Genomic DNA, 16,010 nt, shown 5'->3' with positions numbered 1-16,010 from the left:
AGAGATACAAGAATTTAAGCAAACTACAAACAGGAAATATCCAAAGGAACTCACATCTAGGGACATCACAGCAAACTGCTAAAAAACAATGATAATGAAAACTTTAGGCCTGGCGTTGTGGCTCACGCCTGTAATCCCAGCACTTTGGGAGGCCGAGGCGGGTGGATCACAAGGTCAGGAGATTGAGACCATCCTGGCTAACACGGTGAAACTCTGTCTCTACTAAAAATACAAAAAATTAGCTGGGTGTGGTGGCACACACCTGTAGTCCCAGCTACTCAGGGGGCTGAGGCAGGAGAATCGCTTGAACCTGGGAGGTGGAGGTTGCAGTGAGCCGAGATCGCACCACTGCACTCCAGCCTGGGTGACAGAGCAAGACTCCATCTCAAAAAAAAAAAAAACACACACACACAAAAATTACCCGGGCGTGGTGGCACCTATAATCCCAGCTACTTGGGAGGCTGAGGTGGGAGGATCACTTAAACTCAGGAGGCGGACATTGCAGTGAGCTACAGATGTTGCTTAAGAAACAATGCAAACCAGAAGACAAAACAATGACCCCTATAAAATGCCCCCCCCCCAAAAAAAAAGACAACGTAGAATTCTACAGCCAATAAAAACATCCTTCAAAAATGAAGGCAAAATGAAGACAACTTCAGATAAACAAAATCTGAGAAAATCCACTGCCAGTTGGCCCACAGTATAAGAAATGATAAAAGTTCTTCAAGAGAAAGGAAAATGACAACAGATCTACAAAAAGGAATGAAGATCATCAGAAAGGTAAATATGTGGGTAAATGTAGGAGAGGTTTTTTCAACTTCTTGAAAATAGAAATGTTTAAAGCAGTAACAAAAACAATGTGTTACAGGTTACATGCACAAGTAAAATGTATAAGAAACACAAAATACAGGAGGAGGACTGAAGGAATATTGTTATAAGGTTTCTACAGTATACATAAAGTGTTATATATATATAAAATTTTTTTTTTTTTTTTGAGATGGAGTTTTGCTCTTTCGCCCAGGCTGGAGTGAAGTGGTGTGATCTTGGCTCACTGCAACCTCCGCCCCCCAGGTTCAAGGGATTATCCTGCCTCAGCCTCCTGAGCAGCTGGGATAATAGGTGCCCACCACGCCTGGCTAACTTTTGTATTTTTAATAGAGATGGGGTTTCACCGTTTTGGCCAGGCTGGTCTCAAACTCCTGACCTCAGGTGATCCACTCGTCTCAGCTTCTCAAAGTGCTAGGATTACAGGAGTGAGCCACCGTGCCAGGCTAAAATGTTATATTATTTGAAGGTTGGGTGTAGTAAGTTAAAGCCTAGGTCAATTACTATCAAAAAAAAATAAAAAGCCAAAGAGGTACAGCTAACAAGCCAAAAGCAGAAATGAAATTGAGTCACAAAAATTCTCTATTAATCCAAAAGAAGGTAGCAAAGAAGAAAACGAAAGGACAATGGCACATATAGAAAATTAGTTATCAAGAAAATGTAAAATGTCCATCTCCCGAGTTTAAGTGATCCTCCCACCTCAGCCTCTGGAGTAGTTGGGATTATAGGTGCCACCACGCCTGGGTAATTTTCGTGGTTTTTTGTTTGTTTGTTGTTGTTGGTTTGTTTTGTTTTTTGTTTTTCTTTTTTGAGATGGAGTCTCACTCTGTCACCCAGGCTGGAGTGCAGTGGTGTGATCTTGGCTCACTGCAACCTCCACCTCCCAGGTTCAAGTGGTCAGGTCAGGTGCAGTGGCTCATGCCTATAATCTCAGCACTTTGGGAGGCCAAGGCAGGCAGGTTACTTGAGGCCAGGAGTTTGAGACCAACCTGGCCAGCATGACAAAACCCCATCTCTACTAAAAATACAAAAATTAGCTGGGCATGGTGGAGCATGCCTGTAGTCCCAGCTATTCAGGAGGTTACAGCATGAGAACCGCTTGAACCTGAGGCGGAAGTTGCAGTGAGCCAAGATCCTGCCACTGTGCTCCAGCCTGGGAGACAGAGCAAGACTCTGTCTCAAAAAAATTAATAAAAATAAAAATAAATAAAAAGTAACATTGAATATCCAATAAAACAGCTAAAATAAAAAGGCTGAACATGTCAAGTGTTGGAGATAATGAAGAACTGGAATGCTGATAAATTTGCTAGTCTGAATGCAAAATGGTACAGTTGCTTTGGAAACTACCTTGGCAGTTTCTTATGAAGTTAAACACATATTATTATATAGCCAAAAAAAACCCGCTTGGAGGTATCCAAAACAATGAAAACATATGTCCACACAAGAACTTATGCATCAATGTTCACAGCAGTTTTATTCCCAATGGTCAAAAACTGGAAAGATCCCAAATATCAAACAAGTGGTGAACAGATAAACAACTTGTAGTATACTAAACTACTGATATATGTCACAACATGGATGACTAGCTAGGTATACCAATAGTGATTTATTTACTGAGGTCAGAGTTTTTAAAAATATGCATTATGTGCATTTTTCACATAATCATATATATATATATATATATAAATACAAATGTAAATGTCTCGAAGGGTAATGACAGACTATTGGGAGTGGTTACCAGTCAGCAGTAGACTTACAGGTTGGCGTGAGAAGAAATCGCTTTTTATTGTATATGGTGGGCAGAATTCTGAGATGGTCACTAACACTGATGCCCCTGGTGCACACAAACTTTCTCCCAGTTATTAAATCAAACGCTAACCTAGGTGTCACTGAGAAGAGATTTTACAGAGTGATTAAGGTCCCAAACCAGTCAGCCTTCGAAAGGGAGACTATCCTGGGTGGGCCTGACCTAATGAGGAAAATCCTTTTTTTTTTTTCCTTTTTTCTTTTGAGACAGAGTTTTTGCTCTGTTGCCCAGGCTAGAGTGCAATGATGTGGTCTCAGCTCACTGCAACCTCTGCCTCCTGAGTTCAAACGATTCTCCTGCCTCAGCCTCTCTTGAGCAGCTAGGATTATAGGTGCTTGCCAGCACGCCTGGCTAATTTTTGTATTTTTAGTAGAGACAAGGTTTCACCATGTTGGTCAGGCTGGTCTCAAACTCTTGACCTCAAGTGATCCACTTGCCTGGGCATCCCAAAGTGCTAGGATTACAGGCGTGAGCCACTGTGCCCGGCCATGAGGTAAATCCTTAACAGGGCCTGGGCGCTTCCTGGCCAAAGACGTGAAGCATGAAGAGAACTCCATCTGCCAGTTCTCTCTTGCTAGCTTTCAGAATGGAGTGGTCTCTAGGAGCTGACAACAACTCCCATCCAGCAGGGAACTGAATTCTGCCAACAACTGGAAAGAGTATGGAAGGAAAGCCTCCAGATAAGAATCCAGCAGCTGACCCCTTGAGTATGAAACCCAGAGCAGAGAAGGCAGATGAGCCACGTCTGGCCTTTGACCTATAGAACTGAGAGCTAACAAACAGATGCTGTTTTAAAAGCAGCTAAATTTGTGAAGATTTGTTATGCAGCAACAGAAAACTAGTATACTATATTCTCTTTTGTGCCATCTGAATCATTTTTAGTCATGTAAGCATGTTATCTTCATATTTTTTTAAAGAGCACTGAAGAAGCACTAGGCTTCTTCCTCGTGAAAGTGTTCAAGATGGTAAGAACTTCATAACTTGTTAAAGTTGTTATCTGATAGGCATATGCTTATTACATAAAAGTTGAACGAAATGGCCTCTAGGATCCCTTCTAGTTCTACAATGACAGGATTTTAATGTCACTGGAAAAAAGAAGCATTTCAAAAATGAGGGTGTGGTCCCCATGATGTAACACAAAAGAGGGACCAGGGAAAAAGAAACTAAGCAACAGCCACTGGATGGACTAGTCACTAAAGATTACTAGTGACTCTGACAGTAATCTCTGGAGGATTAAACATCATTCAAAAAGTCTGTGAGGAAGATGGAATAGACTGTTAGTACCATTGATATATGGAGAAAGAAGGAAAAACAAGAAGAGACTACAGTTATTGGAGCACAGAACTAAAGGAAATTATTTAATCTTACTGAATTACTGGCCAGGTGTGGTGGCTCATGTCTGTAATCCAAGCGCTTTGGGAGGCAGAGGCAGATGGATCACTTGAGGCCAGGAGTTCAAGACCAGCCTGGCCAACATGAGCAAAACCCCATCTCTAATAACAATACAAAAATTGGCCGAGTGTGGTGGCACATGCCTATAATCATAGCTATTTGGGGGGCTGAGGCATGAGAACTGCTTGAACCTGGGAGGTGGAGGTTGAGTGAGCCGAGATTGCACCACTGCACTCCAGCCTGGGCAACAGAGTGAGACACTGTCTCAAAAACATACAAAATAAAAAACAACTTGCTGAATTACCCATGTTTGTATTTGTAATTTTCTTTCTAGTTACTCACCACTTTTACCAAATTAAATTTACTTCCTATTTTTAAATACAAATTTCAATATGAATTACCAAACCCCTCCCCACAGACCCTTAGAAGCATCAGGTCTAATCTTGCATCAGGGAGGCATCTGGCAGGACCACCCAAGGGCTCCCTAAACTCTGCCATTCACAGGAGTTCTATGCACCCACCACATTCTGCAGTGTGCTCAAAAAACAAATAACGGCCAGGCATGGTGGCTCATGCCTGTAATCCTAGCACTTTGGGAGGCTGAGGTAGGCAAATCACTTGAGGCCAGGAGTTTGAGATCAGCCTGGGCAACCTCGCAAAACCCTGTCTCTAATAAAAATACAAAAATTAGCCAGGTGTGGTGGCACATACCTGTAATCCCAGCTACTTGGAAGGCTGAGGCATGAGAATTGCTTGAACCCGGGAGGCAGAGGTTGCAGTAAGCTGAGATTGCACCATCACATTCCAGCCTGGACGACAGAGCAAAGCTCTGTCTCAGAAAACAAAAACAAACAACGAATGAAAAAAAGAAACAGGGCTGGGCGCGGTGGCTCACACCTGTAATCCTAGCACTTTGGGAGGCTGAGGTGGGCGGATCACTTGAGGTCAGGAGTTCAAAACTAGCCTACCAACATGGTGAAAACCCACCTCTACTAAAATACAAAAAAATTAGCCGGACGTGGTGGTGGTCACCTGTGATCCCAGCTACTCGGGAGGCTGAGACAGGAGAATCGCTTGAACCCAGGAGGCAGAGGTTGCAGTGAGCCAAGATCATGCCACTCCCCTCCAGCCTGGGCGACAGAGCAAGACACTGTCTTAAAAAAAAAAAAAAAAAAAAAAAAAAAGGAAATGAAAAAAGAAACTGAAAAAAAAATTTCCTTAATGTCAGAATATTGTGGATACTCAATTAAGAATATTGTGGATACTCAATTATTCAATCCATCATCGACTTTTCACTTGAATCAACAGAAAAATTCACGTTGGAGGTAAGTACAAACGGAAGTCTCTATCACAAGAGTCTATGAGCACTCCAAGTAGTTATTTTAAAATCATAGAAGCATTTAGAGTACAATATGGTATCTATTTAAAAGACATACTCACTCTCTGTTCATCATCTGATCCTTGTGAAGACATACAAGTTGTTTTCGTTGCCATGTGAGACTGAAAGAGCTAAAAAAGGAATACAAAGGCTTAAAAGGAAACAGAAACATTACTCCCCAAAACCCATTATCTTTTTTTTTTTTTTTTTTTGAGACGGAGTCTGGCACTGTCGCCCAGGCTGGAGTGCAGTGGCGCAATCTCGGCTCACTGCAAGCTCCGCCTCCTGGGTTCACGCCATTCTCCTGCCTCAGCCTCCGGAGTAGCTGGGACTACAGGCGCTCGCTAGCCACTACGCCCGACTAATTTTTTGTATTTTTAGTAGAGACAGGGTTTCACTGTGTTAGCCAGGATGGTCTCGATCTCCTGACCTCGTGATTCGCCCTCCTCTGCCTCCCAAAGTGCTGGGATTACAGGCGTGAGCCACCGCGCCCGGCCCCAAAACCCATTATCTAAATAATATATTTACATGAATAAGGTGTTATAATAATGTTGTTATCACCAAGTTTTGACATGTAGTCTACATTACTGAATCGTGTTTGAAATTGTGGCTTTCTTGCTGGATAGGTATCTACATAAGTAAATTACGTATAATATTCAACATATATAGTAATATACTTATACATAAAAAAATTTTAAGAAATTAGTAAACTTCCATTTACAAGTAGAGAGAGAAAGAACTTTTTTTTTTTTTTTTTTTAGACGGCATCTTGCTCTGTCACCCAGACTGGAGTGCAGTGGCATGATCTCGGCTCACTGCAACCTCCGTCTCCCGGGTTTAAGTGATTCTCCTGCCTCAGCTCTGTCTCAGCTCTGAGTAGCAGGGATTACATGTGCGCGCCACCATGCCTGGCTAATTTTTGTATTTTTAGTAGAGACGGGGTTTCACCATGTTGGTCAGGCTGGTCTCGAACTTCTGACCTCGTGATCGGCCTGCCTCGGCCTCCTAAAGTGCTAGGATTACAGGTGTGAGCCACCATGCCCAGCCTTTTCATTTTTAAAGACACTCTAAGAGCCAAGAAGTCCCTCAAAATTAGGTATGTTCCACTGCAGCGTGTCAGAGGAAATACAAATGTCAAGAATGCTACAATTGCAGTGCGGTGGGGAAAGCAGGGATTTTATAATTTGAACAAGTACCTTAGTCACTAAAATAATCATTTATAGAACTCATATTACACATCTATATCACTATGCTAGCTCATTAAGTTCATTTTCTTATTTAATCCTTACAATACCTCTGAGCTATACATATTAACATTCCCACAGCCTAGATGAAAAAATTCGGATTCTGAAAGGTTGAGTAATTTACCCAAAATCATACAAGCCAATAGGGTATAGACACAGGTCTGTCTGATTTGACTGCCAAACTGGTGTTCCTTCTACTGCCTCAAGTTGTAACCAAATGGATATTCACTGTTCGCAACAGTAGAGAATGAGGGAAGAGAGGTACAAGAAAAACTGTACTAATTCCAAGGTACTGCTATCCTACTTCTGAATACAGCACAAGATACTGAGGAAACGTCACATTATTTAAAAAGCAGTATTAATATGAATGTGGTAAAAAAAATTGCAAATGGTGTCAATGAGAATACAGTGCACAATTACGCCCTTCCCACTCCTGATTCTCTAGTAGCTCAGTGCTCTTCCCGAGAGGCACCAGACCCTTACGCATCCTTCCAGAGAGAGGCTGTGCATGTCGAAGCAGGCCTCCTTTGTTTATATAAATGGTAGCCGTCTAATGCTCTGCGCTGTGGGTTTTTTTGCTGAATCTCTCCTGGAGACTGTTTCACAGTACTATTTAGATCTACCTCATTCTTTCTACAGCATAGTGTTCTCCTCTGTATACTACAGCGTGGTATATATATCGACGCTCTTCATTGAGACTGTCCTCTCCTCTGTAATTACAACAAACCATGCTGCAACAAATGGCATTGCAATGAAAGAGAGAACTTGGGTGCTCCCACCACCTCACCCTGATCCTCTGTGCGCGCGCGCGCGCGCGCACACACACACACACACACACAGAGTGAATGAAGTGAATGAATCCTACACAGACAAAATAGTGTACATCGTGACTGAATTTCATATATGCTAACAACAATCTTTTGCTGGTACATTTTGATAAAATAGGCTGACCTTGTGACTGAACACTCTGAATAACGGTGTGTTTTTTTTTGAGACAGAGTCTTGCTCCGTCACCCAGGCTGGAGCGCAGGGGCGCAATCTCGGCTATTGCAACCTCTGCCTCCCAGGTTCAAGCAATCCTCCTGCCTCAGCCTCCCGAGTAGCTGGGATTACTGGCAAGCACCACCACGCCTGGCTTATGTTTGTATTTTTAGTAGAGACGGGGTTTTACCACGTTGGCCAGGGTGGTCTCAAACTCCTGACCTCAAGTGATCCTACCGCCTTGGCCTCCCAAAGTGTTGGGATTACAGGCCTGAGCCCCCACACCCAGCCAACAGTGTTTTCAAATCCTAAGTTTTTCCAACACAAAATGACGCTTGTCAGTTGGAAGATGCTCCTATTTAAAAGCATGCAAAAGCTCAGTGAGGGACACAACGGTCCTAGTTGTGTTTTCCCAATCTAAAAAGCGAAAAATATGTAATGATACAAAGCACATCAGAGACTAGCCTGATTTTAATACCTGGCTTCAGGCTTTAGCTTTTAACCACACATATACTTACACCCTGCCATTTTGAAAGGCCCCCCAATCCCAGTCATCATGTGGTACCTAAGCAGTATCACGTCCCTCTAGTCTGTAGGACAGAAACAAAGTGAGAGCCCCTGGAAACAAACAGTGGTGGTTACAGAAATTTGGAGAAATTAGAGATCACTGAAGGCAGGAGTCAAAGAAGAAAATGACTTTGAAGTGAGTCAGAAAGGAGGTATAAATCTAGATGAGAAATTTAAGGTAGAAAAAAAAATCCCTAAACACCAGAAGGCAGAATTTCGTACTTGGAGAAAGTACAGCAAGTGTAAGAATTTGATGGAAAAAACGAACACATTAGGGATAATACCTGAGTGGCAGACTGAGTAACCCAGAAATGTCCATTTAGAGTCTGACTTTCTGCTAAAGGCTAAGTGCCACAGATAGTATCTGGCTAGGGTCCCTGTTCAGAGCCCTGCATTAGACACAATGAGGAGGAAGGTAGAACATTCCACGCTCATCGTTAATTCCGGACCTAACACACTACCTGCTTGCCTCTCAGCATCTGTGTCTACTATAAGGGATGCACCACACATATAATTCACTGAGGCTATATTATTTTGACTTGTCAAGTATAGAACTTTAAGGAAAAGTTTAATTTTTATTTTATTTTAGAGAAAAGATCTCCCTCTATTGCTTAAGCTGGAGTGCAGTGGTGCAATCACAGCTCGCTGCAGCCTCAACCTCCTCGGCTCAGGTGATCCTCCCACCTCAGTCTCCCAAACAGCTGGGCCTACAGGCATGCACCACCACAGCCGGATGAAAATCAAACTTTAAAAATTACTGGTAAAAAAGTGGTTTTTAGTTTTTAATATAATGACAGCATATGATGAGTTTTGGTGAAATGCTGCTTAGTGTTGACAAGTAAAATTTGCTTAGAAAAAAATTAGAGGCTTTAGGCCGGGCATAGTGGCTCATGCCTGTAATTCCAGCACTTTGGGAGGCCGAGGTGGGTGAATCATGAGGTCAGGAGATCAGGACCATCCCGGCTAACACGGTGAAACCCCGTCTCTACTAAAAATACAAAAAATTAGCCGGGCGTGCTGGCGGGCACCTGTAGTCCCAGCTACTCAGGAGGCTGAGGCAGGAGAATGGCGTGAACCCAGGAGGCAGAGCTTGCAGTGAGCCGAGATCGGGCCGCTGCACTCCAGCCTGGCAGACAGCGAGACTCCAACTCAAAAAAAAAAAAAGAAAAAAATTAGAGGCTTTATACTCATTTGCCATTAAACTTAAATAAAATACAGGTTAAATTTCTGTCATTTATGTAAGTTCATGTCAAATATCTGCTTTTGTTTATTCATTACCGTGTTTCTGAACATCGGCCAAAAAGCCTACTTAAAATCTCAGTGGATAAATGTTTTGATCAGTAAGTTTACATGAGTCACACTAAAGTAATATGAATAATTATTTCAAATATTTTCCACTAGTACTACTTGGTCAGTTAAATTTCCAAAACAAGTTTAATACTGGAAAAGGTTTTCTGAATTTTTTAAAAATTTATTAATTTAGTTATTTTTAAAATACGTTCTGGCTCTGTCACCCAAGCTGGAGTGCAGTGGCATGATCTCGACTCACTGCCGAGATCCTCCACCTCCCAGGCTCAAGCTATCCTCCTGCCTCAGCCTCCTGAGTAGACGGGACCACCAGCACATCCCAGCACACTTGGCTAATTTTTTTGTAGAGACGACATCTCACTCTGTTGCCCAGGCTGGTCTCGAACTCCTGAGCTGAAGCAACTTGTCTGCCTCAGCTTCCCAAAAAGTGCTAGGATTATAGGCATGAGCCACCATGCCTGGCTGGAAAAGGTTTTTAATAAATTAGCAGGAAAAGTAACAATAGGACAAGAGTTGACTGAATCCCTCTAATGACAAACAGAGCTCTGTGTAGGGCTAAGGAACACTAAATTAGAAAAAAATTAAAAATCTGCAAGAATCCTGGCCTGCTCTATTGTTGACCACCCACTTAGTATGTGTAAACCACTCAGCAAGGCTCCGCAGTCTCAACAGTAGTTAAGATATGGTCCTTGACCTTGTGACTGTGTCTTAGAGAAACATGAATGCACAACAGATGACCACAATCTCGTTTCAACGCACAAGGGGGTAAGGAGACTAACCATCTCAAACCACCTTTGACTACATAGTCAATTTGCTTTTCCTGTAGCTTCTATTTTAAAGATACATATATATCACACACACACACACACACAAAACCATATATAAATCTATACACCTACTTTCCAAAAGGAAAAATCCCATACAGTAACTTAACTCCTAGCAAGTGCTACCATATACTTTTTTAAAAGTTGTATTATCTATGAGTCCTAGAAAGAAGTACCAGACGTGGGATAGCTGGAGGAAGGTCAGGTGCTGCACCTTCTTTAAAATCTCAGTTTGTGGGATACAGGCAATGTGACAGACACAAAGTTCATCCTGGGGCCCTTGGGAAACATGGCCTTTTCCTATCTGCCAATTACAGATAAACTTCTGATGGTTCTTTCCCAACAGGCCCCTAGATAACAATTTTCCTTACCCTGCTGGGAAATATTTCTAAAAATGCCTTACAGCCACCCCTTAAGCAGAACAATGAGCCTCAGGCAACAGAATCCTGACTTAGCTTTATGTTTTTTTGTTTTGTTTTCTTTTGTTTTGTTTTGTTTTCTTGAGACGGAGTCTCGCTCTTGTTGCCCAGGCTGGAGTGCAATGGCGTGATCTCAGCTCACTGCAACCTCTGCCTCCCGGGTTCAAGCGATTTGTCTGCCTCAGCCTCCCAAGTAGAGTAGCTGGGATTACAGGCATGCACCAGCACACCCGGCTAATTTTTGTATTTTTACTAGAGACAGGGTTTCTCCACGTTGGTTAGGCTAGTCTTGAACTCCCAACCTCAGGTCCGCCCACCTCAGTCTCCCAAAGTGCTGGGATTATAGGCGTAAATCACCGCACCCGGCCCTATAATCACTTGACTTTAACTTCACTTTTCCAAAATTTTTATTATTATAAAGTTAGTCCAAAATATAGAACCAAAGTTTTTAAACTGTCCCTTGGGATTCTATGAGGTGTTTCTTGGCATTCTTTAGGATAATATGAGCGACAGCGAGAGAGAGAACAAAAAGCAAAAAGTGGCCTAAATAATTATCATCTGGAGGCCGGGCGTGGTGGCTCACGCCTGTAATCTCAGCACTTTGGGAAGCTGAGGCAGGTAGATCACTTGAGGTCAGGAGTTCAAGACCAGCCTGGCCAACATGGTGAAACCCTATCTCTACGAAAAATACAAAAATTAGCCAGGCATGGCAGCGCATGCCTGTAATCCCAACTACTCAGGAGGCTGGGTTCAATTAATTTGCTCATTTGCTCCATTCACCAGGAGGCAGGAGAATTGCTTGAACCTGGGAGGCGGAGGTTGCAGTGAGCCCAGATCATACTACTGCACTCCAGGCTGGGCGACAGAGTGAGACTCGGTCTCAAAACAAATAAAAATAAAAAAATAATTATTATCTGGGCCTATTTCATGAGTTTCAGGAGGGTGGGGTATTTGGCTTGAAACAATACTTTGAAGGATTCCACAGACTCATTATTTAAAATCATTTTATAACATCTTCAGGTTAACGGAAAATTCAAGTTAAAATAAAGTTACAGGTTAACAATGATCTAAAATTTTCCTAAAACAAGTAGTAACATTAAGTTATTCAAGTTAATGCAGACCATACTGCTAGAAGTGGATGCTAATTACAACCCAGAAAAAAAAGAACTCAAGTGGAGGCCGGGCACGGTGGCTCACACCTGTTAATCCCAGCACTCTGGGAGGCCAAGACCGGTGGATCACTTGAGGTCAGGAGTTTGAGACCAGCCTGGCCAACATGGTGAAACCCTCTCTCTACTAAAAATACAAAAAGTAGCCAGGCATGGTGGTGTGTGCCTATAATCCCAGTTACTTGGGAGGCTGAGACAGGAGAACTGCTTGAACCCAGGAGGCAGAGGTTGCAGTGAGCCGAGAGAGCGCCACTGCACCCCAGCCTGGGCAACAGAGCAAGACTCAGTCTCCAAAAAAACAAAAAAGAACTCAAGTGAAATTACCAAGAATGAGCAAGATAAGGCAGTGGCAAGTTGGCCTCCAGTGTGCATGGCCTGTTTGCATATCCTCGGGAGGGTGTCAGTACAGCAAGGCTTAGGGTTGTCCAATCCCAGCAAAATAGCACCTCCATTATACCATCGAACTCTAACAAATACATCAAAAGTTAAAGGATAACTGCAAATTCTACTTTTTAGTCTCAAAAGATCATCAAGATGGGGAAATTCTTGATAGTTCATATAAAAGAGTTAAGAGTCTCAAGCTTAACAAAAGCTTGCACTGTAACAATGACAGTTTAAAATACAAATGCAATCTTATTTTAAAATTACTCCTCCTAATTAGAAAATTATTTATTATAGAAAAAATATCATTTCTAATTTGTGCTGTTTTAGTAACACTGCAATGAATGTTCCAATTTGTGCTATTTTACTAACACTACAATGAACTTCCTCGCATGGCAGCCAAAGAGGTACGCCATTCTGATTCTCCCTTCAAGCAATACCTAGTCCTGTGCCTACAAAGATTGCAGCTCGCTGACCGTCTCCACCTGTAGAGCCTTTGGAATCTGCTGCAGTATAGACCCAAGACCACTTTCTCCCTAGGCAGCTGGTAGGTGAAGACTGGGCACAGTAGGGATGTCAGGGCTGCCTGGCCCAGACTTTGTCAGATCCACATTGTTCTGCAGCTCTCACTGCTCAGTTGGGCTTCCTCCCTTCTTTCCTTGCATGGCTATTAAGATCTGGATCAGGGCCTGAAGGCTTTCTCCCCAACACCCACATGTCCTGCTTTCTTCCCTCTTCAACTTTCACAGGCAATACTACCCCTGCCACTCATCTCCAAGAAATTTCCTACACTGCTAGCTCCTCCTACATGTCTGCTTCCAGAATTCCACCCAACTCACCTGTATAACCATCAATTATTCTGTGCATCTGACAATATCTTTGTGATAAATTCCTAGAATATAATTCCTGCTCCAAGCATACTGCCAAACTGCCCCTCAAAAGACTGGACCTGATTATATTTCTAATATTAGCAATGAGTTGGAAAAAAAAAAAAAACACAAACTGTTTTTCCTCTGCTCTCACACAACACAGGATAATTTTGTGACCAAATGTGGGAAGTTTTTTCCCACCTACCAAGCAAGCAATCAATTTTGTAGTAGACACTAGCTGGGTGCCCTCTATTTAATTCTGACACTATCTACTTGGCAATAGAGTCAGATCCCACAGACCGAGGGCTAGTCCCCAAGACTCTGCCCCATTCCCACTCCACTTCTGCTCATTGCCAGCCCCAGGTTATTTTCCAATGCTTCTAACAAATGGCAGAAATCAGGGTCCCCACAACCCCTATCTCAGGTTCAATTAATTTGCTCATTTGCTCCATTTACCAGTTTATTAAAAAGAATATTTTAAAGGATACAAATAAACAGCCAGATAAAGAGATACAAAGCTCAAGATCTAGAAGAGTCCCAAGCCCAGGGACTTCTGTCCCCATGGAGGGGGGTATGCCACCCTCCCAACACATGGATGTGTGTAAGCCTCCACGTGTTTGGCTATCTGCAAGCTCTCTGAACCCAGTCCCTCTTTGTTCTTAAGGAGCCTCCATTATACAGGCATGGTTGATTAACCACTGGTCACTGGTATCAATTAACTTTCAGCCCCTCTCCCTTTCCTAGAGACTGGGGGATGAAACTGAAAGTCCCAACCCTCTAATCTTGCCTTGTTCTTTCTGGTGACCAGCCCCATCCTTAAGCTACCTAGGGGCTGCCAGCCACCAGTCACCTCATTAGAATACAAAAGACATCACTTTGGAAGTTTTAAGGATTTCAGGAGTTTTATGTCAGGGGTCAAAGACCAAATACGTATTTCACAATAATCACAAGTGTATAAAAGGGTCCATTTCATTATATATTCATCAGTACAGGGTATTAACAATTTTTAAATTTCTGTCAATTTGACAGGCAAAACTGACATCTTAATTTGACTTCTGGTATTTTAAAAATTTTACAGCTTACTAGACATTTCTCCTGTATTTCCATAAATCACCAATTCATGTTTTCCCACTTGCCTATCAGGGTACTCCTTCTTTGTTTCTCTTATTAGTAAGAGCTGCTGAGTATAATTCTTTGCTTGTCATGTGTATCATAAATATCTTTTCCTGATTTATTACTGATCTTTCCAGTTTTCATAAAGTCTAAACTATAAATCTTTTCCTTTATGGCTTCTTCCTTAAATATAAAGCTCAAAATATCTTTCTACGCCCCGAAGTTAAAAACAAACAAAAAAAAACTTAACTAAATCTTCTTTTATGATGTCTTACAGATTAAGTTTTCTAATACTCTACAAGTTACTTTCTAGTACTGTGTGAGTCAAGGAAATATGACTTTTTCCCAATATTGTTAGTCTATTGCAGCATAAGAGGATTAAGGGACAGCAAAGTATATTCAGTCTGTCATATGGAAATGAGCTTCCCGAGGGAAAAACCAGGACCCTTGAATAGACTAGTGAGGCAGATTTTGACACAAGGAAGGGAAATGACTGAAGGACTCAAGTTGTCTAACAGAGAAATGAGCTGCCTAGGAAGCACTGAGCTCAGGCCCTGGAATGGTTCCAACAGTGGCACAGTAACCCCTATCAATACTACAGAGCTGATTTCTGCACTAAGTGGGTAACAAAGGTAACAATTTTCTAAGATCCCTTTCAACTCAGATTTTATGACTATAACTTGGAACAAACAATGAGAGAAAGTATGTGATGTGAAGAATGAAAACAACTTACAGAAACTGCATGAACAGAAAGGAAGATTAAGGACAATAAAATTAAGACAATAAAATTGCATCTTATTGATGTGAAAGACCCTGTGGAACTAAATCTCAAGGCTTATTTAAACAAAAAGTAGGCCGGGCACAGTGGCTCAAGCCTGTAATGCCAGCACCTTAGGAGGCCAAGGCGGGTGGATCACCTGAGGTCAGGAGTTTGACACTAGCCTGACCAAAATGGTGAAACCCCATCTCTACTAAAAGTACAAAATTAGCTGAGTGTGGTGGCGCATGCCTATAATCCCAGCTACTCGGGAGGGTGAGGCAGGAGAATCGCTTGAACCTGGGAGGCAGAGGTTGCAGTGAGCCGAGATTGCACCATTGCACTCCAGCCTGGGCAACAAAAGCAAAACTCCGTCTCAAATTAAAAAAAAAAAAAAAAAAAAAAAAGGGGGTTACTAGATGGCTTGAATTCCTTCAAAAGAGAGCACGTTCCATGCAGGCTAGGTGACAGAAAAGCCAATGAAATTTGAGAAGTCATTTATTTAGCCCAGGAAAAGCAAATGAGAGAGGAGCTGAAGAAAAGGAAAAGGAAGAGAAAGAGACACCCATTAAAAGGACTTAAAGCCTGAACAACATAGGCAGACCCTGTTTCAAAAAAAAAAAAAAAAAATTAGCCAGGCACAGTGGTGCGTACCTGTGCATATTGGATCCCCATATGCTAAAACGAGCAAAAAGAACCTCAATTCATACCTGGTACCATATATAAACATTAACACAAAATGGAACACTGATCTAAAAACTTCTACAAGGTATAAAATCTTTGTGACTTTGGGTTACGCAAATACTTTTTAGCTACAACACCAGAAGCACAATCTATAAAAGAAAAAATGATGAACTGGACTTTAATTAAAAACTTCTACTCTTCAAAAGATGTAGTTAAGAGACTGAGCTGGGCATGGCGGCTCACAACTGTAATCCCAGCACTTTGGGAGGCCAAGGCAGGTGCATCAACTGGA

General features: G+C 42.2%; 1 protein-coding gene across 18 annotated transcripts in view; it reads right to left on the bottom strand.

Annotated features, from left to right (window-relative positions):
- Window positions 1–16,010, bottom strand: part of SEPTIN10 (septin 10) — a 71,029-nt gene that overhangs the window by 44,747 nt on the left and 10,272 nt on the right. For 13 of the 18 annotated variants that reach the window (XM_032177280.2, XM_058428859.1, XM_058428843.1 and 10 more), the window contains exon 2: window positions 5,465–5,533. The exons of 3 other annotated variants lie outside the window; for them this stretch is intronic. In XM_032177280.2, coding sequence (XP_032033171.1) covers window positions 5,465–5,533 — 69 coding nt within the window. Of the gene's footprint in view, window positions 1–4,735; window positions 4,854–5,464; window positions 5,534–16,010 lie in introns of those variants that run through there. 2 more of the 18 variants (XM_058428849.1, XM_058428850.1) reach the window with 2 other exon arrangements.

Source organism: Hylobates moloch, unplaced genomic scaffold (assembly GCF_009828535.3).
Source record: "Hylobates moloch isolate HMO894 unplaced genomic scaffold, HMol_V3 SCAFFOLD_15, whole genome shotgun sequence".
NCBI lineage: Eukaryota > Metazoa > Chordata > Mammalia > Primates > Hylobatidae > Hylobates > Hylobates moloch.
The sequence above is the reverse complement of the archived record's forward strand: the minus strand, read 5'-3'. Positions and strand labels throughout refer to the sequence as shown.